Below are 25,870 nucleotides of genomic sequence, written 5' to 3'. Positions count from 1 at the left end.
ACCAAGCCTCTCCGCCTCTCCAATTTTCCTCTTGGGTTTCCATTCTGGATTGACTATAGAGACTCAGAAGCATGCTGAACATAGAAACTGTGTCTCGGTGCCCTTGATGTCAACTTTAAGAAAGGGCAACTTGCATCAAGTCCCCACAGTGAAGCAATTACTGTTAACTTTATTGCTTTTATCCTTTTTACATATGAAATACCTTCTAGAAGGTCTACTTTGTAATTTGTAAGTTAATTGAAGTCTCAAAACCAGGGGTTAATAGAACTATCCAGAGCTAGGCGTAGTGCAGACAGGTGCTGTACAAGTTTTCCCCATATTGTTTTGCCAACACACTTCCATTCTGCTATTCCAGTGTCTCTAAATGTAGAGATTGCCAGTCATATTAAGTCCCAGTAAATGGCCTGGTTCTGTGATGTGCAGAAATCTGGAATTATACAGGTAGGGTCAAATCTGCATGAGGCATGTGCAACGCCACAAGTCTTATCAACTCCAAGTTTTTGACAAATTATTAACTGGGGAAGGAGTGAAAGGACTGCCCTCTAAAGGATGGTAGGACTATTATGGGATCACAGATTGGGCCTAGGGCCATACAGCACATAGACAGATTTGGGGGAAGGTATAAAATGGAAGACAATACCTGGAAGCCCATTCTTTCCTTGACATTTGGAGCCATGCTGCCAAAGGACACCTACCTGTAGTTGGTCCCAAGACTTCCTTTGGAAGAAGGGTCTTCATGTTGTGGTGAAAGGTTCTGTACAAGATAATGCTTGTCAGGCAAGATCAGGTATAGCCTGCAGTGTAAATCTCTTGGGCTTTTAATAGTGAAGATATCACAAACAGTTTCCATTCCCCAGCCACCCAATGCCTTTCAAAAACCTATCCCCATGAACAAGCTTTCCACAGGTTTCCTAGGAAACCTGTGGAGCAGGAGGATGCCATTCAGTATCTTTTACTGCCCTTCCTTATGGTACTGGTATTGTTAGCCAGTACATACATGGGCTTCCTTTGCTCTGTGCACGGTTCTGAAGGGAAGACGTGTCCTTTGAGTTTACTCAGATTTCTAGTCCTGCTGTCAGAAGTAAAAGAGTAGCATACTGATCCAGTATACAGCCTAACTTCCCTCCACATCAGTGCCTGAAAAAGCTTTTTTTTTGTCTGAAGCAACTTTCCCAAGCATGCTTTCTATGCAGTATCCCAATACTTGTTTTGTTTTATTTTTTTTAAAGGAGCAGTAATCTGTAGTAAAGTCCTGGCTGTATCTAATAAAGGCCTGACACTATCCAGCTGCTGCTGTTATTTCTATGGGAAATAGCAAGGTTTTGCTTCAAGGAGAAAACATTGGAGTTACTTATGTTATTATAATGAGCATAGTCTAGTTTTAGATTAAATATACATCAATCATGTTGTCTCTGGACTCATAATACTATGATGACCCTAAGTACTTGGATAGAACAGTGATGGGGGTGGTATGAAAACCCAGATGTATATCAACTTTTTAGTGTCTTTTTTTATTTGTATTGCTATGCATATATACAAAATGTTTAATGTATTCCTGTCTCACACTCTCTCTCTTCCTTTCCTCACAGTCTCCCATTCTCTTCTTTGGCAATATCAGCTTCCATGTTGATGACCCATCCAACCACTTAGCTGAACATTTCCCCACCCTCACCTCTCCATTCTACCTGCAGATCTGGATCTCACTCGCTAAAAGGGCCATTCATTTGACTTCATCTTCACCAAGCACTTCTCTCTCTGACCTCTCAGTTGCTGAGTTCTCCCTCTCTGATCATCACCTGGTCTCTTTCTGCAGTGCCCATGAGCCCCACCCTCATGCCCTGTCCCTCAGCTTCTCGCTGACTTATACTCAGACTGACAAGGGTCAGTGAGATCAAAGGCATCTAGATACTGTGAGAGTTGTCTTGCCACATCAGTTGTACCTATCCTTTAGGCATCCTGGACACAAGTCAGAAATGCAACTGTTCCTAATAAATGATAGAAGGTAGCCCATCAGTATTATACTCCAATAGAAACCCTACTGTTTGGGGGAAACACAAATGCATAATTTTGCTAAGAATCTTTTTGAAGTGTCTTCATCTACCATGTTGGACATTGCATTGCATATTTCAGTTTTCCAAGGACTGGTCCCTTGCATCCTTCCCCGGCTTTACAGTTTCATTTATTTGTTAATAGTGTCCATTCTCTGTCCTGGTCAGTCATACAAACATAACAGGAACAGGGGTAAGGAGCTCAAGTAATAAGTCCTGGCACAGCTCCACATGTTGTATGCACACACACAAACTCACTTTTGCTTGACTGACTATGAGCCCTTTTGGAGAGAGGAACTCTTAGAAAACATTCTTCATCCTCCTGTCCCCACTGTTTTCTTGTGCTGTTACCTGTCACCACAAGTTAAACTACGTTCTCCCATGCCTGCTGTACAACAAGCCGTACAATGACCATCACCAAAATGGGTGAGCTCTCCATCCTGTTTTGCTCTACTTTAACCAGTGAGACTGGGATAACAGAGTAAGTACCAGCAGCAGTTTTCAGTATAGTACTGTGCATTCAGCATTGACATTAATTTTTAATACTGTACATGCAATCAAGTGAATATAGCAAATTTACTCTAACGAGTCAGCTGAGATTAATGTAGACTTACTAGCATGCTGTGTGCCATTTCCCAGTGCTGCTACATTACTATCTGCATCATTTCTGCTAATCAATGTGAGAACCCTGAAGTGGAATATCTGATAGAAATGTCTGTTTGTGGATGCCAATGTCTGTGCTTTTCTGGCAATCAGCACTATTTGTGCACTAACAGTTAACACACAATTAGGTGAATTTTCTTTTTAATAATGAAAGAAGAGAAACAATTTAGCTGCAAACTGAGACAGACTTGGTCTTGGGGCTGCTTCAGTCAGGAAAGAGTTTGCAGTCTGCATAATATACTGCAAATGGAAATTTCTTTCACATTGAGAGAGCTTGAATTATTCTAGAATAGGGTAATTTTAGCTATAGCCAAAATAGAGAATTTAAATCAATATTTCAAATCTGACCATTTAAAAAACAGGAAATAGATCAATAGTTATAAAATGGCTTTTTGAGGGATATTAAGGTCTTCCAGTCTTCAGAAAGCTGATTTTAACATTAACAGAGCATGACAGAGCACATTAGCTTTGGAGCCCTCGTTACTGTCTTTTAAACAAAATTTTTAAACATATTTTCTACATGTCATTTTTAAATAGCAATTTTAGTAGAGATAAGCCCAAGATAAAACCCTGCTCATACTTCAGAGAGTTCAGAACTCAAGCCTAAACCTAGATCTGAATCCAAATTTTGCAAATGCCCCAGTCTTCTTGGTGAAGTGAACTGAAACCCCAGACTTTTCCAAGTCATTAAAACCTGAAATTTCCTGGTATGTTTCATACTTGACTCCCTCACTTTTTCTGCCAGACTATCTTTTCTGGTAAAAGAAAGTTGCCTTGATTTCAAACAATGTTCTGAACATTCCGTCAAAAATGTTTTGACCCTAACTTAATTGTAGAACTTAGATGTAGCATTGCCAAGCAACTCCTAATTTTTATCTTAAATGTTTTTTTAAAATCTCCAAATTACAATAGGGTTCAGAGTAGCAGCTGTGTTAGTCTGTATCCACAAAAAGAACAGGAGTACTTGTGGCCCCTTAGAGAATAACAAATTTATTTGAGCATAAGCTTTCATGGGCTACAACCCACTTCATCGGATGCATGCAGTGGAAAATACAGTAGGATGATTTTATATACACAGACAACATGAAACAATGGGTGTTACCATACACACTGTAATGAGAGTGATCACTAAAGGTGAGCTATTACCAGCAGGAGAGGAAAAAACCCTTTTGTAGTGATAATCAAGATGGGCCATTTCCAGCAGTTGACAAGAACGTCTGAGGAACAATGGGGGGCGGGATAAACATGGGGAAATAGTTTTACTTTGTGTAATGACACATCCATTCCCAGTCTTTATTCAAGCCTAAGTTAATGGTGTCCAATTTGCAAATTAATTCCAATTCAGCAGTCTCTCGTTGGAGTTTGTTTTTGAAGTTTTTTTGTTGAAGAATTGCCACTTTTAGGTCTGTAATCGAGTGGCCAGAGAGATTGAAGTGTTCTCCGACTAGTTTTTGAATGTTATAATTTTTGACTTCTGATTTATGTCCATTTATTCTTTTACGTAGAGGCTGTCCGGTTTGTCCAGTGTACATGGCAGAGGGGCATTGCTGGCACATGATGGCATATATCACATTGGTAGATGTGCAGGTGAATGAGCCTCTGATAGTGTGGCTGATGTGATTAGGCCCTATGATGGTGTCCCCTGAATAGATATGTGGGGAACAGTTAGCAACGGGCTTTGTTGCAAGGATAGGTTCCTGGGTTAAAAAGAAAAGGAGTACTTGTGGCATCTTAGAGACTAACAAATTTATTTGACGATAAGCTTTCGTGAGCTACAGCTCACTTCATCGGATGCATTCATCGGATGAAGTGAGCTGTAGCTCACGAAAGCTTATGCTCAAATAAATTTGTTAGTCCCTAAGGTGTCACAAGTACTTCTTTTCTTTTTTGCGAATACAGACTAACACGGCTGCTACTCTGAAACCTGTTCCTGGGTTGGTGTGTGGTTGCTGGTGAGTATTTGCTTCAGGTTGGGGGTCTGTCTGTAAGCAAGGACTGGCCTGTCTCCCAAGATCTGTGAGAGTGATGGGTCGTCCTTCAGGATAGGTTGTAGATCCTTGATGATGCACTGGAGAGGTTTTAGTTGGGGGCTGAAGGTGATGGCTAGTGGCGTTCTGTTATTTTCTTTGTTAGGCCTGTCCTGAAGTAGGTAACTTCTGGGTACTCTTCTGGCTCTGTCAATCTGTTGCTTCACTTCAGCAGCTGGGTATTGTAGTTGTAAGAACGCTTGATAGAGATCTTGTAGGTGTTTGTCTCTGTCTGAGGGGTTGGAGCAAATGCGGTTGTATTGTAGAGCTTGGCTGTAGACAATGGATCATGTGGTGCGCTCTGGATGAAAGCTGGAGGCATGTAGATAGGCATAGCGGTCAGTAGGTTTCCGGTATAGGGTGGTGTTTATGTGACCATCGCTTATTAGCACCGTAGTGTCCAGGAAGTGGATCTCTTGTGTGGAGTGGTCCAGGCTGAGGTTGATGGTGGGATGGAAATTGTTGAAATCATGGTGGAATCCCTCAAGGGCTTCTTTTCCATGGGTCCAGATGATGAAGATGCCATCAATGTAGTGCAAGTAGAGTAGGGGCATTAGGGGACGAGAGCTGAGGAAGCATTGTTCTAAATCGGCCATAAAAATGTTAGCATCCTGTATGGCCATGCGGATACCCATAGCAATGTCGCTGATTTTAAGGTATACATTGTCCCCAATTGTGAAATATGGGTGAGGACAAAGTCACAAAGTTCAGCCACCAGGTTTGCCATGACATTATTGGGGATACTGTTCCTGACGGCTTGTAGTCCATCTTTGTGTGGAATGTTGGCGTAGAGGGCTTCTACATCCATAGTGGGTAGGATGGTGTTTTCAGGAAGATCACCGATGGATTGTAGTTTCCTCAGGAAGTCAGTGGTGTCTCAAAGATAGCTAGGAGTGCTGGTAGCGTAGGGCCTGAGGAGGGAGTCTATGTAGCCAGACAATCCTGCTGTCAGGGTGCCAATGCCTGAGATGATGGGGCGTCCAGGATTTCCAGGTTTATGGATCTTGGGTAGCAGATAGAATACCCCTGCTCGGGATTCTAGGGAAGTGTCTGTGCGGATTTTCTCTTGTGCTTTTTCAGGGAATTTCTTGAGCAGAAGGTGTAGTTTCTTTTGGTAACTCTCAGTGGGTAATGGCTTGTAGAATGTGGTGTTGGAGAGCTGCCTAGCAGCCTCTTGTTCATATTCCGACCTATTCATGATGATGACAGCACCTCATTTGTCAGCCTTTTTGATTATGATGTCAGAGTTGTTTCTGAGACTGTGGATGGCACTGTGTTCTGCATGGCTGAGGTTATGGGGCGAGTGATGCTGCTTTTCCACAATTTCAGCCCATGTACATTGGCGGAAGCACTCTAAATAGAAGTCCAGTTTGTTGTTCAACCTTCAGGAGGAGTCCACCCAGAATCCTTCTTTTTGTAGTGTTGGTAGGAAGGTCTCTGTTGGTTAGTATGCTTTTCAGAGGTGTGTTGGAAATATTCCTTGAGTCGGAGACATCGAAAATAGATCACCACAGAACTGTATCATGTTTGTGGGGGTGGAGGGGCAGAAGGAGAGGCCCCAAGATAGGACAGACTCTTCTGCTGGGCTGAGTATAGTTGGATAGATTAACAATATTGCTGGGTGGCCACTGTTGTGGCCCCTTATGGCATGTAGTAGTTTTGATAGTTTAATGTCCTTTTTCTTTCGTAGAGAAGCAAAGTGTGTGTTGTAAAAGGCTTGTCTAGTTTTTGTAAAGTCCAGCCATGAGGAATTTTGGTGGAAGGTTGTTTTTTTATGAGAGTATCCAGTTTTGAGAGCTCATTCTTAATCTTTCCCTGTTTGCTGTATAGGATGTTGATTAGGTGGTTCCGTAGTTTCTTTGAGAGTGCGTGGCAAAATCTGTCAGCATATTCTGTGTGGTATGTAGATTGTAATGGATTTTTTACCTTCAGTCCTTTTGGTATAATGTCCATCTGTTTGCACCATTAAATTAAGTTTGAATAAAGACTAGGAGTGATGTGTCATTACACAAAGTAAAACTATTTTCCCATGTTTATTTTTCCCCCCTACTGTTCCTCACAAGTTCTTGTCAACTGCTGGAAATTGCCCATCTTGATTATCACTACAAAAGGTTTTTTCCTCCCCTGCTGGTAATAGCTCACCTTAACTGATCACTCTTGTTATAGTGTGTATGGTAATACCCATTGTTTCATGTTCCCTGTGTATATAAAATCGTCCTACTGTATTTTCCACTGCATGCATCCAATAAAGTGGGCTGTAGCCCACGAAAGCTTATGCTCAGATAAATTTGTTAGTCTCTAAGGTGCCACAAGCACTCCTCTTCTTTTTGCAAATTACAATAGTTTTTCCTGTCCTTCCCTCGTGCCTCTTTAGTTACTGTCTGAGAACTGTATTTTCCTTTTGCCTTCCTCTCTTAGCACAGAATGCTCCTGTGGACTTGCCTTTATGGCCAAACAGGCATTCTATCATACAAAAAATGACAAGAGGTTCAAAGTATTACATGCCGCTTTGGCACCTTGTGGTAGTGGTATCACCTCAAATCCAGGTGTTCACTGGTATAAAAAATTGACAAGTCAGAAAACAAGCAGCTGTCATTTTAAATGCATCATTTTTATTTTTGTTTTTTTATGTAAAATTAGTGCCTGTGAAAGGTGCTGGAGGGAATTCTTGGAGTCTGAGGTGCTCTCTCTATTTTCAAAGCAAGCACAGTGCATGCAGCAGCACTTCAAGGCATTCCCATGTGCCACAATCATGAGCGGGAGAAGGGCCATCTTTAGGGGAAGAGGCATTCAGTCTTTGATCTCTCTAAGATTACCAGAAAGGAGTTGAGCAACTTTTATTGCTACGTGGCGGGGAGTTGTTTATGAGAACTTTAATCTTTTTCTGAGGCTCTAATACACATTTGATAGTAACAACTTTGTTACTGACCCACCTAGATTCACAAGAGCAACCTAGGGGGGAAAGTTTCTATATCGCATTACCAGAACCCTGAGTCTTTTCATCTCCTCTGGTGAAGTCATTATGAGGTATGTATGTTGTAGTGGTTAGAACACAGGTCTGGAAGTCAAGAGTTTAGTCCCTCCTTGTTCTCTCTGATTTGCTGTGTGATTCTGGGCTTGTCCTTTTTGCTAGGAAAGAAGACTGAAATTTCCTTATGTAATTTTTGAGAGGATGGCCTTGTAGTTTACATACTGCTGTGTGGCCTGTGGCCAGTCTCTTACTCTCTGTGCCTCAATTTCCCCCCTGTAAAATAGCATCTCTTCTCTCCTATCCCTTTGGGAGTAGATTTTGTTTATATAGTTTGTAAGATTCAGGGCGATAAATTTCTCTTACAATATGTTTATACAGCACCTAACTCAATATGCCCTAACCTGTTTGTAATGCTCTTTGAGATTACAGGATGAAGTTGCTGTACGAATGCTTAACTATCCATACATTTTATAAAATAGGTACTCACAAAATGAAGGTAAATTGGCACCTTCTTAGAGTTCCTAAGTCCAAGATCTTCAAAGGTATTTAGGTGCCTAACTCCTATTGAAATCAGTAGGAGTTAGGAACCTAAATACCTTTGAGGACCTGGGTTTAAATCCTTACTTGACAGATTTGTATTAGGAGCTGCAGGGTTGGAAAAACCTTTTCAGCTGGCTTATATATGATTGCACTTTACTTTTTATTTTGCATCAGAGAAGTGGCAGATATTAATTTATTATCAGAATGATGGATAAAACTTAATAGGAATTTTAAGTGTACCTATTGGACCAGCTCCATCAATGGTGTGATGCTGTATACAATGAAATTAAAGTGGGGGTGAATTGAGCCCAAATATTGAAATCTAAAAGCATTAGGAATCTAAAGATATTAATTTGGCCACCAGACAGTTTTCCTACATTAAGGCAGCTGATGTACACTCAGGCTGAAAATTAGAGATGGTTCAAAGAAGAGATTTGAGAATGATTAAAGCCTGCCTTTTAATGTTTGACTCAGGGAGTTCAATCTATTTAGTTTAACAAAGAGAAGGTTAAGGGATGACTTGATCACAGTCTATAAGAACCTACATGGGGAACAAATATTTAATAATGGGCTCTTTAGTCGAACAGAAAAAAGTATTACCTGATCCAGTGTCTAGAAGTTGAAGCCAGACAAATTCAGACGGGAAACAAAATGTAAATTTTTAACAGTGCGTAATAAAGCATTGGAACAATTTACCAACAGTCGTGCTGGATTCTCCATCCCTAGCAATTTTTAAATCAAGGTTGGATGGTTTTCTAAAGGAGCTACTCTAGGAATTATTTTGGAGAAGTTCTATGGCCTGTGCTATACAGAAATTCATACTAGATAATCACAGTGGTCCCTTCTGGCCTTGGAATCTATTAACCTAATCTGTGGATAATTTAATGTGGGAGATGAATTTAAAAGTGCATTTTTTTTGGTTCGTACCAAAGTTTCTTTGTCTACTAAAGGTCAAGTGAATAAATTTATTCTGTGTTTTGCTTCTTTGGCTAAGAAAGAAATGAAAACAAAATCTCTTCTCTGTATTATTTTGGTTGTAAGTTTTTCTATAAATGCGGTACTATGATGTCCTCTGTCTTGTAATCATCAGTGAGGCTAGAAGCTAGGATCTTCAGCACCAAAAGCTTTTACCACCCAACCTATAAGACAGGCTGCTTTACCTAGAAACAGGTTCTCCTCTTAAATGGGGGATAGCCACTAAGGAAAGACATTATTGTTCAAAGTACGTTGAATTCACTGAAATATTTAGGTTTAGGTTTAAGTGCATGACTTTGAATGGGCCGTAGTTATTGTATTAGATTAGCTCTGTGTAAATGTCATGAGAATAAAGTTCCACCATGAGGTATGATGTGGAATCCAATCAAGTTTGGTCCTGTGTAAATGGTGGTGCTTTTTCAAATGCAGCAACTCAAATCAACATGTCTCCCATTATATCATTATATTGTGGAAAATTGTGGTTGTTTCAAATTAACTCAACTTAAATGGGCTTTAAAAAAATTCTTTTTCTAGAAAATGTCACCATCCTTTGTATAATATGGCAGAAAGTTAAATAGGAAAGCTTTGTGCACCCCTAATAATTGCTGTGCATGATAATGGTATAATCATTAATTTTTCAGAGTAAATTTATTAGGAAGCTGTTGTGTTCTTTTCACAAAATGTTCCATTGGTATAAACATTACCCTTTGTGCTAATACCCTAAGACAACCGGGAAATTGTTGAGAATACTGTAGCTGAATATTCTTTGCAAAGAAGATATGCTGTAGCAGTCCAGCTCCAGAGGCCCAAAGGTTTGTGTCTGTTTCAGTCAGAATACTGAAGAATTAGAGTACAACCTACACCTAAACACCCACCAGATACCAAGAAAAAAGGGAAGAAAGACCTTTTCTAGCCAAAAAAAGCTGTTTAAATTTACATCTATTTCATGTCAAAACAAATGGAAAATGCCCCAAAAATATATTTTGAAGGTTTCATCACAGTATTGCAAGAATTCTGCCTACTGTCGTAAATAAGGATTCCTGTGTAGCCTCTGAAGTTTATCACGTGACTTACTTTTGATTTCCTCATTTTGGAGCAAATACTGGATCCTGTACTTAGCCAGAGTCCAGGGGTTTGGTGCATGGGAAAAAAGTGGCAAGAAAGAGGAATCCTTTCCCGCAGGTGACAGTTTTCCAGTTTTTCGGTGTCAGATCTGAAATAACACACATAGCTGTTGCACCCCGTTCCACGTGGGGCAAATGGCTGATGGATCATATAGCTATGTATCTATTTGCCCTGGCGCACACTAACATCTTTCTCGATGCAGAAGGCATTCTTGTGGAGCTGGGTCCACCATGTGCATATGATGAGCACCACCAGCAACAGGCTCCCAACAACTCACTGTCTTCATGGGCTTCTGCACCCATGGCAGTGGGAGGGGGGCAGGATTTGCCCCTCTCTGAATTGTAGCTTATTTACTTCACTCCTTTTCAAGGGTTAACTAGTCGCTGTACAACACCATCACTTGGTTCATGGGATGTCTGTGCATGGAAGGATCAATCTATTTGAAAGTTTTGCATTTAGGGAGGATTTTGCCTTTGGATAATGATCCCTTTTCTCTAATCTAATCCTAGCAGTACTTGGGTTATTTCCCCCATCTGCTCTAAATGTAAATCAGGATTCCTGTTCACATGGGGAATTCGTAAGTGGGGAGGGAAAAGTCAGTTTTTCTTTCTATTCATTTGATAGCCAAGGATTTTTTCATTTTATTATTAGGCTCCAGCATCTAATATCATATGAGAAATTCTTCCTGGGGTTTGTTTAGGTTAGACGACAGAGCTCAGACAACAGAAAATGGGGGGAAGAAGGCATTACACTGAAACAGATAAGAGAAAATAAAACACGAGTTGATATAAATAATATATTCTGTAATAAATGCAGTAACTTTTCTGCACAATATATATTAGTGTCAGGGCTATGGTCTGGCTCAGTGGTCTTTTTTTAATTATGTCTTAATCTCATGACAGTTTTTCTTACAAATACAAAAAGCATTTAATAATCTGAGCCACAGGTCTCCCATACTAGAGTCCCAGCAGTGAGAAGGTGTAGACACATGCTGGAAAGCCATGTTACACTTTCTGTCTGAAATACCTTTAGGATGTAGAGCCATTTTCCTGCTCCACTTCCACAGAGTTCATTTAGAAGGTTTTCAAGGGCCTGATTCTACATTCTTCATCTCTGTGAGGATTATTTGGGTAAAGAGTGCAGGAGCAAGCCATCCAGATCTTAAATATGGGTACACAGGGTCCAACAGTAGAGTGTGAGGACCCTCCATAGATTTTGACAGCCCAGTTAACAAAATGAAATGAAATGTACTGTTTCCCACTTGAAGTGAGACTATATACTGTTGCCATCTGGTAGCTATTTGAAGCACTTTCAAATCCTTAACCACCATTCCTAATATCTCTATTTTGTAATACTTCCATAATTAATCCCTCTTGCATTTTCTTTGCTTTTTAATACTTTGACCGTACCAGGCTTACCTTGACCTGATGGTGTTAAATAGGGATGTATTTAAAATTGAGAGGTTTTATGAGAAGCCACAAATTGACATAAAGGATCTGTTCTTTTCCACCCAGCTGCATATGTGCTACTGCTTGTATTTGTGCAAATTGAATTTGCACATGTGTGGGTGAATAAGCACCTATATACCACATCCATGTGTGCACAGGTGAACCACATAATTGCATATGTAATTTCTGATGCTTTGCAATGGAAATACGTAACCAGCATTGTTAAATGAGGACATCCTAGTAAAATTTTAGGAGTTATGAGTTTTTTTCAGACCCAAATTAAGTGATGATTTGAGTGTCTCTGGTATGAGGATATTTGTAATTACCCCAGAGCTATTACAATCTTTATATATTTCATTAAATAATGAAATGTGTTTAAGGAGTAAGTGGTCATAACTTTGGAAGAGAACATTATAGTCCAACATGTATTGTGTGTATTCAGGTAGCTCCTGTTCAATGATTGGTGCATTTAGTAGTTAATCTTAGGGAATAGTCTTCACACCTTGACTTGTGGGGATTTCTGTGTACATGAACGTTAAGGAGAATTACATGTCCAAGATTGACCATGTTATCAGGTATAGGTAAACCTTCCAGGACTAAAAACTTGTTGTCCTGTATTTGGTCTTAAACAGATAATATTTATGTTGATGTATACTCCTGGCCATTTAAAATTCTTCCTGTGTTAAAGGCTATTTCTTGCTCTGCAGAGTGAATTCCTGTGAACAACATGTATTTTTTTTAAGACAAAACTAATTTTTTTCAATGGTGCTGCAGTTCATACCTAACCTGGAAATATAGTCTATTGTGTTAAGTATACCTGCTGAATGTAGGAGAGATTTTGTGGGGTACAAATGGGAGTTAATCAACCATGATTTGTGTTTTTGAAAATCTCTCCCGTATTACTGTATATTGTAAAAATAATAATAAAAAGAAGTCATCTCAGGTAGGAAATTGCTGCAATGAAACTTTTCGAAAATAATCAGATGTTTGGGTTGGCCCTGTTGGAATAAGTGAGGTTCTGATGTACAAATATCAAGGGATGCAACATACCAGACAAGGGTTTATTTAAACACTGTCTGTACAAGCTGTTTGCAGTTGGAGGGCAGAAATTGTTTTAATGGGGTAAATTAGCATTTGGAGTTGCTTGTAAAAACTTTAATTAAATATAACCTTATACCAAGGGCACACCATGTGTGATTTTTTCCCCCTTCTATAAGAGTCTTCTATGAAGAGCTAAATGAGCTTTTATTTGAACTGCAGGTCAAGGGTCCTTGCTATACTCACTCCACATTTCTGAGCAAAACCACCAACAAGCTACTATGGTGCTTTGCACTGGAGACTATGGATTTCCAAAACAAATAAATTCTAGTGGTGTTTTAGTATAGTTTCAAAGCTGTGATGATTCAAAGATTCCACCCCTAGTTACTACTTTAAAGTTCTAATAGATCCTGCATTTCCCCAAAAATACAAGGGACACAGCCTGACCTGGTCAAAGTTCATGTTAACGTGTGTGCCTAATCATCCAAATGTGACTCTCTTTCAGATATCTGGAAGGAAACCATTTAACAGCTGTGCCAAAGGAGCTGTCGACCTTTAGACACTTGACACTGATGTAAGAAATGCATGGTTTTAATGCCAGCAAAATTAGATGATTCTTTCCTCTGCATGTCTTGAGCGGAATATGGGGAACTGTCATTGGGAACTCATTTCTGAGTGCCTATCATGTCAGCAATTGTTTCCTTTAAGTGTTTGTAAACCTGTTATGTACTATGTGACTGTAGTTGGGTGTGGCAGATTTACCCATACAACGCTGGTAGGCTTAAAAGGCAGACATCAATTTCTTATGGTTAAACCATTGCTTATGATATTATAACACTGAGAAATTAAAGGCACCTAACAAAGCCTTTTCATTTTTTGATGTAGAAGAAGTGGAGTTGTCGTAACTGTAGGTTCAAAATAGATCCCAACAATCAGACTCTGTTCACACTAGTACTCTGCAGTAATAGCATGTGTATGTGTATACAAAATACATACACGCTACCTGTGGAGGAGAGATCAATGTGACAAATTGCAGATTCATGTGATAAATTCGTTGTGCACCTATGACTGCCTCACCTGTCCAGAAATTTCTGTCCAGAAATTTCATTTACATCCATTGCTTCTATGTTGCAATGCACTGAAAATGTGCCCTAGAAGATGCTTGAGAGTCTCATAGAGAAATACTGTGCCTTGCTGTAGGATTCTTCCAAGGCTGATTATAAGAGATGATGGCAATTGATGATAGCTAGCTTTGAAAACGCTTACTTTACTGCTTGGGTCCGCTTTAACATTTAAAAATGGATTGTTTTTAAAGTCATTCATATAAATGATGTATCTACTGTGTGTATTTCTTTAGTGACTTGAGCAACAACAGCATCAGCATATTGGCCAATTACACCTTCATCAACATGACTCAGCTATCAACGCTGTAAGTAATCAGTGGTTCCGGCATCAGTTTTAATTGTTGTTCAGTACAAAATCAGTTGCATTAAACAATGAGTACCTCTCTTGTTATGTAAACTGATGGCTTTCCATGCTGCTGCTTAAGTAAATTAGTAGCAAAATAATCAAAGAAACATATAACACTGTAACTGCATTTTCTGATTCTCCTAGGATCCTGAGCTACAACAGACTCCGGTGTATTCCAGCCCTTGCATTTAATGGGCTCAAGTCTCTTCGAGTGCTGTAAGTAATACTTGTTCAATAGGTCTGGGTTACAGCTTATTAGGATGCTGTCGATGACAGCAGGATTCTTAATGAGCAGATGGCTTTTGCTTGATTCAGTACACCATAAATATTTTCACACAATTAGCTTCAATGTACTTGTACTTCTGTGCAACACATCCTGTACCAACTGGCGCATAAGAACGGCCATACTGGGTCAGACCAAAGATCCATCTTGCCCAGTATCCTGTCTTCTGACAGTGGCCAATGCCAGGCCCCCAGGGAATGAGCAGAACAGGTAATCACCAAGTGATCCATCCCCTGTCACCCATTCCCAGCTTCTGGCAAACAGAGGCTAGGGACACCATCCCTTTTCATCCTGGCTAATAGCCATTGATGGACCTATCCTCCCTAAACTAATCTAGTTCTTTTTTGAACCCTGTTATAGTCTTGGCCTTCACAACATCCTCTGGCAAAGAGTTCCACAGGTTGCCTGTGCGTTGTGTGAAGAAATACTTCCTTTTGTTTGTTTTAAACCGGCTTCCTATTGATTTCATTTGATGACCCATAGTTCTTGCGTTCTGAGAAGGAGAAAATAACACGTCCTTATTTACTTTCTCCGCACCCCTCATGATCTTAGAGAACTTTAACATATTCCCCTTTAGTTGTCTCTTTTCCCAGCTGCAGAGTCCCAGTCTCTCCTCATTCGGCAGCTGTTCCATACCCCTAATCATTTTTGTTGCCCTTTTCTGAATCTTTTCTAATTCCAATACATCTTTTTTGAGATGGGGCGACTACATCTGCACGCAATATTCAAGGTGTGGGTGTACCATGGATTTATATAGAGGCAATATGATATTTTCTGTCTTATTAGGTATCCCTTTCTTAATGCTTCCCAACATTCTCTTTGCTTTTCTGACTGCCACTGCACACTGAGCGGATGTTTTCAGAGAACTATCCACAATGACTCCAAGATCTCTGTCTTGAGTGGTAACAGCCAATTTAGACCCCGTCATTTTATATGTATAGTGGGGATTATGTTTCCTAGTATGCATTACTTTATCAACACTGAATTTCATCTGCCATTTTGTTGCCCAGTCCCCAGTTATGAAAGATCCTTTTGTAGCTCTTTCAAGTCTGCCTGGGACTTAACTATCTTGAGGATTTTTGTATCATCTCCAAATTTTGCCACCTCACTGTTTACTCCTTTTTCCAGATCATTTATAAATATGTTGAATAGGACTGGTCCCAGTAGCACCGGAACACTTTTTATAGTGGGGGTGCTGAAAGCCAGCAAAACTCTCCCCAAACATTTTACCTCATGCGCCCCCTAACCCCACACCACCACCCCCTGAGCTGAGGCTGGGAGAAGGGCCGTGTCTCCAGGAGGGGGGACAAGGACAAGGATAAGAGGTTGAGGCTGGGGCCACGGCTGAGGGCAGGCACAGAGCCAGTAGCAGAGCCCTACATGCTGGCAGCTTGGACCCCGCATGTGCACCCGGGAGCAGAGCTGGCACCCAGGACCCACATGCGTGGCTGGGAGCAGGGACCCTGTATGCACGTCCAGGAGTGGGGCTGGGCATGGGGCCGGCAGCTGGCATGCAGGACGCCATGTGTCTGGGCGGGAGTGGGGCCAGCAGCCAGGACCCCACATGTGCGGCCAGGAGTGGGCTGACGTCTGGGACCCCCAGGCACAGGGCCAGCAGCCATGATGCAGAACCTTGCATCCATGGTCAGCAGCTGGGGCCAGCATCTGGGACTCCACATTCGCAGCCAGGACTATGCATAAAACCTGGGTCTGCTGCAGCACCCCCCCCCGTACCCTACTTCCCATGCCTATGTCTGGGCCCAGTCTAGATCTCTGGGGGACACCACTATTTACCTCTCTCCATTCTGAAAACTGACCATTTATTCCTACTCTTTGTTTCCTGTCTTTTTACCAGTTACCAATCCGTGAGAAGACCTTCCCTCTTATCCCATGACCGCTTACTTTGCTTAAGAGCAGGGGTGTCAAACACGCAGCCTGCAGGCCTCATGTGGCCCGCCGAGTTATTTCCTGTGGCCCGCCAAGCTCCTCTGTCCCCCCTCCTCCCCCCGGAGTTATTTTCTGCGGCTCACCAAGCTCCCCTCCCCCGCTCCTCCTCCTCCTCCCCCAGCACGCTGTATCCCCGCTCCTCTGCCTACCTCCCAGTGCTTTGCCACCAAACGGCTGTTTGGCAGGGCTTAGGACTTTCCAGGAGGGAGGAGCAGAGATGCAGCATGCTCAGAGGAGGAGGCGGAGAAGAGGTAGAGGATTTGGGGAAGGGTTTGGAATGGGAGCAGGGAAGGGGTGGGAAGAGGCCCGCAGGGCAGGGGCAGGGCTTCATGGAAAGTTTCAGTGATTCGGCCCTCGGGCCAATGTACTAGTCCTCATAGGGCCCTCATGGTGATTTGTGTTTGAGATCCCTGCTTAAGAGTCTTTGATGAGGGACCTTGTCAAAGGTTTTCTGAAAATCTAAGTAGACTGTATCCACCAAATTCCCCATGTCCACATGCTTGTTGACCCCTCAAAGAATTCTAATAGATTGGTGAGGCATGATTTCCCTTTACATCTAGGTGACAAAGGTGAATAGTAAGCTTTTTCATATGCAGAGAGTAACCATATACTTTCAGTATAAATGTCCTTGCTTTAATATTATGGGGACAAGAATGAGCAAGAAAAGTCTCCATGGGACAGCCTACAGTGTATTTGTCTGCTGGAATACTAAATGGTAGCCGCCTATGCAGAACGAAGGAAAACATCACTCCATTTATTCCACTGTGGCCTATAGAAACCGATAGAACTCTAGAGCATGGGTATAATTTTCTAGAGGAAGCCTCAGAAGCTATAGCAAGTATCTCTTTTTTTTAAATCCTAAAAGTTTTTAACAAAGCTTGAACTTCTGTAGACCCCTATTGAATTTCATAGGACAGTTCCTGGATTGTGTAGTACACAGAAACCAGCATGAACAGAGATGATTATACCAGCCAGATATCTGGCTTTGTAATGTTCTGGCATAGGAGAGCCAAATTAAGAAGTGACTTCTCCCTGTCAGGCTGAGAAATTAGTGCCTGCAACAGTGATTCTCTGCCTCTACGAGGATGGGTGTAGGTATCTGTATTCACAGTTCCCAAGGATGGTCAGGTTGGCACGCTGTGTGACGTAGATTTGGAGGTAGCTGTCTGCCTATGCTGGTTGCCAGGATGGGTCAGCTGATGAGAATCCCCTCTGTGATACGATGCACTGAAAGCATATTATGAGTGGGATCAGAATCATGGTATGAGCATGGGAGGAAGGGCATACTGAATGCAGAAAGCGGGTGAAACTCTAAATTAAGTTACCACAGCTCTACTTACCTGGTACTCAGTGGAAATCAAGAATCAGAGCAGAAACATTCAAATGGCAGGGAAAAGACAGCAACAGGCTAGTTGTCTACTTTACTTTCATACTTCATACCTGTGGCTCTGTGAATTGCTGTGATAAATGAGAACCTCTCAGATCAGAGGGAAATGAGGATCCACCATGTAATAATGATACGAGGTTTGATTGTGCAAGACAATCCATAACTCTTCTTGCCCTATTTAGTGGTTTACACCTCAGCTTTATTGTTCCACCTCCTTGCTACAGCATGGAATAAAAACATTAATTTTTTACTTTAAGGAAATTTTCTTTTGATCATACCTCACAAGAACTGTGCCTCCTGTAAAGAGATGTCCCTCATCTCAAATTTGCCACCACCACATACAAACCTGCATTGATCTCTGTTTATTATTGTAAATTACTGATCAAACATACATAGGAATGAAAGTGATGTGATATAATAGAGGTTCTCAAACTATTTCATATAGACCACATAATATATCACCTTGGACCACCTCCTGTCCCATCTGTGATTGTATAACATATCTGTGGCAACCAAAGCTATCACTTACATGGAGAAGTAACATTACACAAATAATTAATATTTGTAGCTGTTTGTAATGCAGTTTAATAGTTGGGGAAAGGGTTGAGTCAGTACCATGTGACCAGGAGTATGATGTGGAGAGGAGAAACAGGCTTTCCATCTTTTTTTTAATTTGGGCAGTGTGGATGCAAATAAATGCCTTAAACCCAATGAATGATTAGCAAAAGAAAATATTGGGAAGGAAAATTGCAATTGATATGAATGTTCTGGGAATCATCTCTCCCCATATCACCATTGGTCTACACTACATGATACAGACAATATTTATGCTAAGCTCACGTTAAGCTGCTTGCACTACCATTTTTCTAATGTCCCTCAGTTTGGAGAAGATACATGACTATGATAAACAGACTTTTAGTAATAGCAATTGTGTATTTCTATGCTCAGCCTTAGACATTCTAACTCTAGTTCTTCTTTCTATAAAGAACATTAACATGAAAACCAGAACAGAAAAAGAGCCTAACATATGCATGAACCAGAAAATGTGTAATCAAGATTCTCATTAATATTTGTGTCCCTCAAGTTATAAAAGGTACTTGCTTGTACACTTTGAGATGCAATACACCTGATTTGCAGTTCATATCAGAGCAAGGGAGATATCACTTTAAAAACTCCATGGCTTTTGATTCCTTATCTCTCTTCTGTTTGCTGTTGGTAGTCCTATATGGCTTCTTTCTGACATTTCAAATTCTCTCCAGTAGCACAGTTGTGAATCAGTGCCCTATTCACCACAGAAATGGTGGGGTAAAGAACCTCAGTGAAGTAGTTCTTCAAATGCAATGGTCATTATCATGGTAGCAGACACACACATCTTCTTAGCACCCAATCCCCCAGTGGTACCTAGTGAGCAAATTGTTAATGAATCTCCATGTTATCCTCTTTAAAAAGTCTATAGGCATTTCCAAATAGGAAACTTCTTGCCTATAAGCCTCCAACAGGTTATAATCTTGTTCTACAGACCAGCACTTCTTTCCCTAGTGGTGCTTTCCTTCAGTATTAAGGTGGAGAAGCCCTTGTATTATTTAGGGTCCTAGACTCCTCCCATTCCCAGCATACCCTATTAAAAGGAACGTAGTAGGCAACCTCACTCACTACTCCCTTTTTGTGGAAAAAGACTGCTCTGCCCCTGTCAAGGTTCCTTCCCCATGCTGAACTCTAGGGTACAGATGTGGGGACCTGCCTGAAAAATCCCCTAAGCTTATTTTTACCAGCTTAGGTTAAAACTTCCCCAAGGTACAAACTATTTTAACTTTTGTCCCTGGACCTTATTGCTGCCATCACCAAGCGTCTAACAAAAATAACAGGGAAAGAGCCCACTTGGAAGCGTCTTTCCCCCCAAAATCCCCCCAAGCCGTACACCCCCTTTCCTGGGGAAGGCTTGATAAAAATCCTCACCAATTTGCATAGGTGAATACAGACCTTGGATCTTAAGAACAATGAAAAAGCAATCAGATTCTTAAAAGAAGAATTTTAATTAAAGAAAAAGTAAAAGAATCACCTCTTTAAAATCAAGATGGTGAATACCTTACAGGGTAATCAGATTCAAAACATAGAGAATCCCTCTAGGCAAAACCTTAAATTACAAAAAGACACAAAAACAGTAATATACATTCCATTCTGCACAACTTATTTTATCAGCCATTTAAACAAAACAGAATCTAACGCATATCTAACTAGATTGCTTATTAACCCTTTACAGGAGTTCTGACCTGCATTCCTGCTCTGGTCCCGTCAAAAGACAACACAGACAGAGAGAACCCTTTGTTCCCCTCCCCACCTCCAGCTTTGAAAGTATCTTGTCTCCTCATTGTTCATTTTGGTCAGGTGCCAGCGAGGTTGTCTTAGCTTCTTAACCCTTTACAGATGAAAGGGTTTTTCCTCTGGCCAGGAGGGATTTAAAGGTGTTTACCCTTCCCTTTATATTTATGACAGCCCCTTGTCCCAAATCTCCTGTGATAAGGACAAATTTACTTCTTTAATTTTTCTTGGAAGCAAAGTTAGGGAACATAATGGGGAAAAAGGGAACTTCGCTCCATGCTTTTGCCCTCTCCAAATAAAACTAAACTAAACAAAAAACAAAAATCTCCTTTTTTCTCTTAAGACTCCAGACTTGGGGAGTCTTAGCAGTTGGGAGAATGAGTCCTATTTCTTGAAATTATGGATTTTTCCTTCTTAAAGCGCTCTTTACTTTCCCTCTGACTTCTTGCTCTGCCTTGCTCTCCCAAGTTGGATCCCCTTGAAGATGAGGTTCCTTCAGAATGTTTTGGTCTAAAACTGTTTGGTTGAGTAATATGGACTGGAACATATAAAGGGAACCTCAAGAGAGGTTGACACTCTTTAATATCTTTGACTGTTCTGAATTGTTTTACAAATGTTAAGCTACTAACACAGTGTTATGTGGCACACGTTCACCTACCAACATCTCAGAGAGTTGACTGTCACTCTGGTTATCTACAAAGTATTTTGGAACTGCCCATCTAAAGTTATAACCATTGTTAAGATTTGGGGGCTTTGCAGGAGAATATTTTTCCCCTTTGTTAAGTAAGTTCGGGTATAGCATGGAGCAGCAGGATGGCCACGATTAGTGGTCGCAAAACTCAGCTCCATAGTATGTGTAGCATAGGAGGAACTTTCAAGTTCTCTAAAATAAATGAAGCTTCATATTCTTTCTTGTTAGAAGAATTAAGCTCAATTCACGCAATACAGATCTGGATTTCAAGCCCCCTAAAGTCTAGGGCTGTTTGGAGCTACAGCTTTCATTGTAAAGAGAGGGATCCATTTGTAAAGTTGGTTTTCAGATTTCAAACACCCTTGGGGTGGCCACATCTGAGTGTCACAGTTCAGATAAACTGTATTTGTATTTCACATCCATGGTCCACAAAAAACACCCACTCTAGGCTCTTGGTTCCTTAGTCATCCCCTCTTTTGCATGGAGACCTGGCTGTGTGTCTCCCTCCTGATCAGGGATTTTTCCAGGCTGCACAGTTCCCTGCCAACACTGTAATATCCTCAGTAAGTGAAACTACCTAAACAGGCCAATGTCTACATTATGCTTTCTCTCCAAAGACTTATGAACAGTGTTGCCACATAAGTTCAGTCTTTACTTTATAGAGTTTGGGCCTTGAACTTCAGATTCCAGGACCAGTGTGTTTGGGGGGCAGATTTGCATTAATCTCCCTCTCGATATTTCCCAGCAAATCCACTTTACATGTATTATCTCAAAAGACCATTCTTGTCTGCCATATTGTTCAAGATAGTCCTTTGATCACCCACACCATAATATAAACCAAGAATGAAGAAACCTAACATCTTTTCTCATCTCTGCCACTGATTCTGTGAAGTTGGGCAGGATTCCTACCTGTTCTGTGCCTCTGTTTCCCCACTGGTAAAATCAGCATATCACTTTTACCTACTTTTGCAAAGTGATTTGGGATTTTCTGTTCAAAACTGCAGTAAAGGCGCCAAGTATTTGTTATTAACGTAACTGTCTGTCCCCTTTGATTTGATCTTGCATTGATTTGTTCCTGCTAAGCTGTACAGATGGCAAGTTTCTACATCTTACATGAAACACTGGGGAGGAAAGTAAACCAACATTACTGCAGTGGTGGGAGGTCTTCATGTTCAAACTTATAGTTCCTCATGTTACTGATAAGGAAAATCCTTCCCTAATCACATAAATAATGACTGATTGTGAAGGGCGAGGCTGGTAAGGAGGCTTACAGAGGTTAATGCTCCTAGACTAGACTGTGTTTCATTGTTTCAGTAAGCATTGTTCTAAAGAGCAGAAGGTCTGCTGCCTGCATTTTTGAGCCACAGGGCAGTATTTTCTGAGCACTGAGAGTTATTTATCTCCACACCTCCAGTCCGAAATAAAAGGATTTGGGATAGAGCTAAGTACAGTGCACCCCAGTGAACACTTACCTCACAGAGCTATTTGGCAGACAGGTTTCAGAGTAGCAGCCGTGTTAGTCTGTATTCGTAAAAAGAAAAGGAGTACTTGTGGCACCTTAGAGACTAACAAATTTATTAGAGCATAAGCTTTCGTGAGCTACAGCTCACTTCATCGGATGCATTTGAAGGTATACATTGTCACCAAATGTGAAATAGTTATGAGTGAGGACAAAGTCACAAAGTTCAGCCACCAGGTTAGCCGTGACAGTATCGGGGATACTGTTCCTGACGACTTGTAGTCCATCTTTGTGTGGAATGTTGGTGTAGAGGGCTTCTACATCCATCCTTCAAATCAGTGGCACTGCGATGGGTACCCGCATGGCCCCACAGTATGCCAACATTTTTATGGCTGACTTAGAACAACGCTTCCTCAGCTCTCGTCCCCTAATGCCTCTACTCTACTTGCGCTACATTGATGACATCTTCATCTTCTGGACCCATGGAAAAGAAGCTCTTGAGGAATTCCACCATGATTTCAACAATTTCCATCCCACCATCAACCTCAGCCTGGACCAGTCCACACAAGAGATCCACTTCCTGGACTCTACGGTGCTAATAAGCGATGGTCACATAAACACCACCCTATATCGGAAACCTACTGACCGCTATTCCTACCTACATGCCTCTAGCTTTCATCCAGATCATACCGCTCGATCCATTGTCTACAGCCAAGCGCTACGATATAACCGCATTTGCTCCAACCCCTCAGACAGAGACAAACACCTACAAGATCTCTATCATGCATTCCTACAACTACAATACCCACCTGCTGAAGTGAAGAAACAGATTGACAGAGCCAGAAGAGTACCCAGAAGTCACCTACTACAGGACAGGCCCAACAAAGAAAACAACAGAACGCCACTAGCCATCACCTTCAGCCCCCAACTAAAACCTCTCCAACGCATGATCAAGGATCTACAACCTATCCTGAAGGACGACCTATCACTCTCACAGATCTTGGGAGACAGACCAGTCCTTGCTTACAGACAGCCCCCCAATCTGAAGCAAATACTCACCAGCAACCACACACCACACAACAGAACCACTAACCCAGGAACCTATCCTTGTAACAAAGCCCGTTGCCAACTCTGTCCACATATCTATTCAGGGGATACCATCATAGGGCCTAATCACATCAGCCACACTATCAGAGGCTCGTTCACCTGCTCATCTACCAATGTGATATATGCCATCATGTGCCAGCAATGCCCCTCTGCCATGTACATTGGCCAAACTGGACAGTCTCTACGTAAAAGAATGAACGGACACAAATCAGACGTCAAGAATTATAACATTCAAAAACCAGTTGGAGAACACTTCAATCTCTCTGGTCACTCGATCACAGACCTAAGAGTGGCTATACTTCAACAAAAAAGCTTCAAAAACAGACTCCAACGAGAGACTGCTGAATTGGAATTAATTTGCAAACTGGATACAATTAACTTAGGCATGAATAGAGACTGGGAATGGATGAGTCATTACACAAAGTAAAACTATTTCCCCATAGTATTTCTCCCTCCCACCCCACCCCCCACTGTTCCTCTGATATTCTTGTTAACTGCTGGAATTAGCCTACCTTGCTTGTCACCATGAAAGGTTTTCCTCCTTCCCCCCCCCCCCCCGCTGCTGGTGATGGCTTATCTTAAGTGATCACTCTCCTTACAGCATGATAAACCCATTGTTTCATGTTCTCTGTGTGTGTATATAAATCTCTCCTCTGTTTTTTCCACCAAATGCATCCGATGAAGTGAGCTGTAGCTCACGAAAGCTTATGCTCTAATAAATTTTTTAGTCTCTAAGGTGCCACAAGTACTCCTTTTCTTCATTTGGCAGACAGTGACTGATTGCTTTCTGGGGGATTTGCTACTGCTTGCTAAAATGCTGCAGTGGGACTTCGGAGAAATAAGATTTATGAAAGGAAAATCTTCCCATAGCTCTGACCTTTCTATTAGGCTTGATTTTAGGTACTCAGTGAATGCAGTGCTCATGAAGAGTGCCAGACTAATAGCCTTGGAGATTGAAGACCTTTCTTTCTCCACCAAACAGCTACATCATGGGCACCCACAGCATGATCTACCCCAAACTGCCCTTTCAAGGTGCTAAATCCTGCCCTGGTGAGAAGAATAGTGAAATCTCCAGGCTTGGCCTCTGTAGAGACATCAGTGAATGTGCCAGTTGGGTGGGGGTCATTTGTGTACTGATCACTGGACTGAGACATTCAGCTTTTCTCATAGGCCTCTAACCATCAAGTCTGGCTGTGACTAGAGCTCAATGAATAGTTGATTTTTCGGTTCAGTGGCTAAAGTGGGAAATCCAGGGGGGAAATAAATTCATTTCAAACAAAACTGAATTTTTTTTCAGTTTTTCTTGTCAAAACAAAAAAATATTGTTTGGGTCAAGGAAAACAATTCAAAATGAAAGGTCAGTTTGAAACCACATTTTCAGAATGTTTGTGTTCATGTTTTTTTTTCAGTTGAAACTGCCGAATGTGATGCAAATTCACAAATAGTTTCAGTGCCCCCAAAAATTATTTTTTGGCAAATTTACTGTTCACTGAACATTTTTTGCTTACCTCTAGTTGTGACCAAAACGTATTGCTACATCTTAATTGGTAGTTTAACGGTAAAAGGTTCTGTGTGCCATTTGTCATCCTTGTGACTATTCATTTGCAAACCTCTGATCCTAATTAAACATTATATGTAAGCTCCTGAAATTTTAACCTGCCCTGTGTTTTTATTCTGCAGTATAGTTGGGCTGAAGAGAAGAAATCATGTTCTCTTCCTTACTTTGAAGGCATACCCTTCCTATTAGCATTGTATGTGATCATCCCTGCATTGTAGAGCCTCAGGTCATCAATTCAGACTAAAACAGGAAAGAATGGTTAGCAGTTGGACATTGGTTGTTGTACAGTTTTCAAGCCAGTTTTGATTGGTTCATTTGGAGAGGAAAAGGTGGTCAGGTGACAAAAGCACAGCCCTACTTGTCAAAGCATCTGGTCTCTGTTTCCTGTCCCTGTCACAAACACCCCATGCGAGCCTTAACTTCCCGATCTGTAGCATGGGGTTAATACTTAGCTATATCGCTGATGTCATGAGACCTAATTAATTTGGGTCTGGATTTCAGAGATGCGGTGTATCCTCAGATGCTATTGACTTTGTCTGGAATTGTGGATTTGCAGCATCTCAAATAATGCACTCCTAACCATGTCTCCATTCCCAGTTGTTGGTCACTCCAGGGTTTTTTTTTGTAGCTGAGTTGTAATTTAATTTCGGTTTCTACAGGTCATGTCTGGACTGTGACACAAACAAAGGGTAGCTTTTAAAAATTCAAATGCTGGCTCTTGGCTTTCTTTGAAGATCTGCTAATCAAATCTTAAAAGAACCTCAGTCCTGCGCAAAACAGCATTAGTGAAATGAAGCCCGAAAGGGAGTCTCTG

General features: G+C 41.3%; 1 protein-coding gene across 1 annotated transcript in view; it reads left to right on the top strand.

Annotated features, from left to right (window-relative positions):
- The window catches only part of SLIT3 (slit guidance ligand 3), a 796,449-nt gene that overhangs the window by 649,188 nt on the left and 121,391 nt on the right, over positions 1–25,870 (top strand). Inside the window, exons 21-23 of the mRNA XM_038413692.2 lie at positions 13,341–13,409; positions 14,193–14,264; positions 14,450–14,521. Of these exons, the coding sequence (XP_038269620.1) occupies positions 13,341–13,409; positions 14,193–14,264; positions 14,450–14,521 (213 nt within the window). The remainder of the gene's footprint in view (positions 1–13,340; positions 13,410–14,192; positions 14,265–14,449; positions 14,522–25,870) is intronic.

Source organism: Dermochelys coriacea, chromosome 8 (genome assembly GCF_009764565.3).
Source record: "Dermochelys coriacea isolate rDerCor1 chromosome 8, rDerCor1.pri.v4, whole genome shotgun sequence".
Taxonomy (NCBI): Eukaryota; Metazoa; Chordata; order Testudines; family Dermochelyidae; genus Dermochelys; species Dermochelys coriacea.
This window is presented reverse-complemented; position numbering and strand designations above follow the sequence as displayed.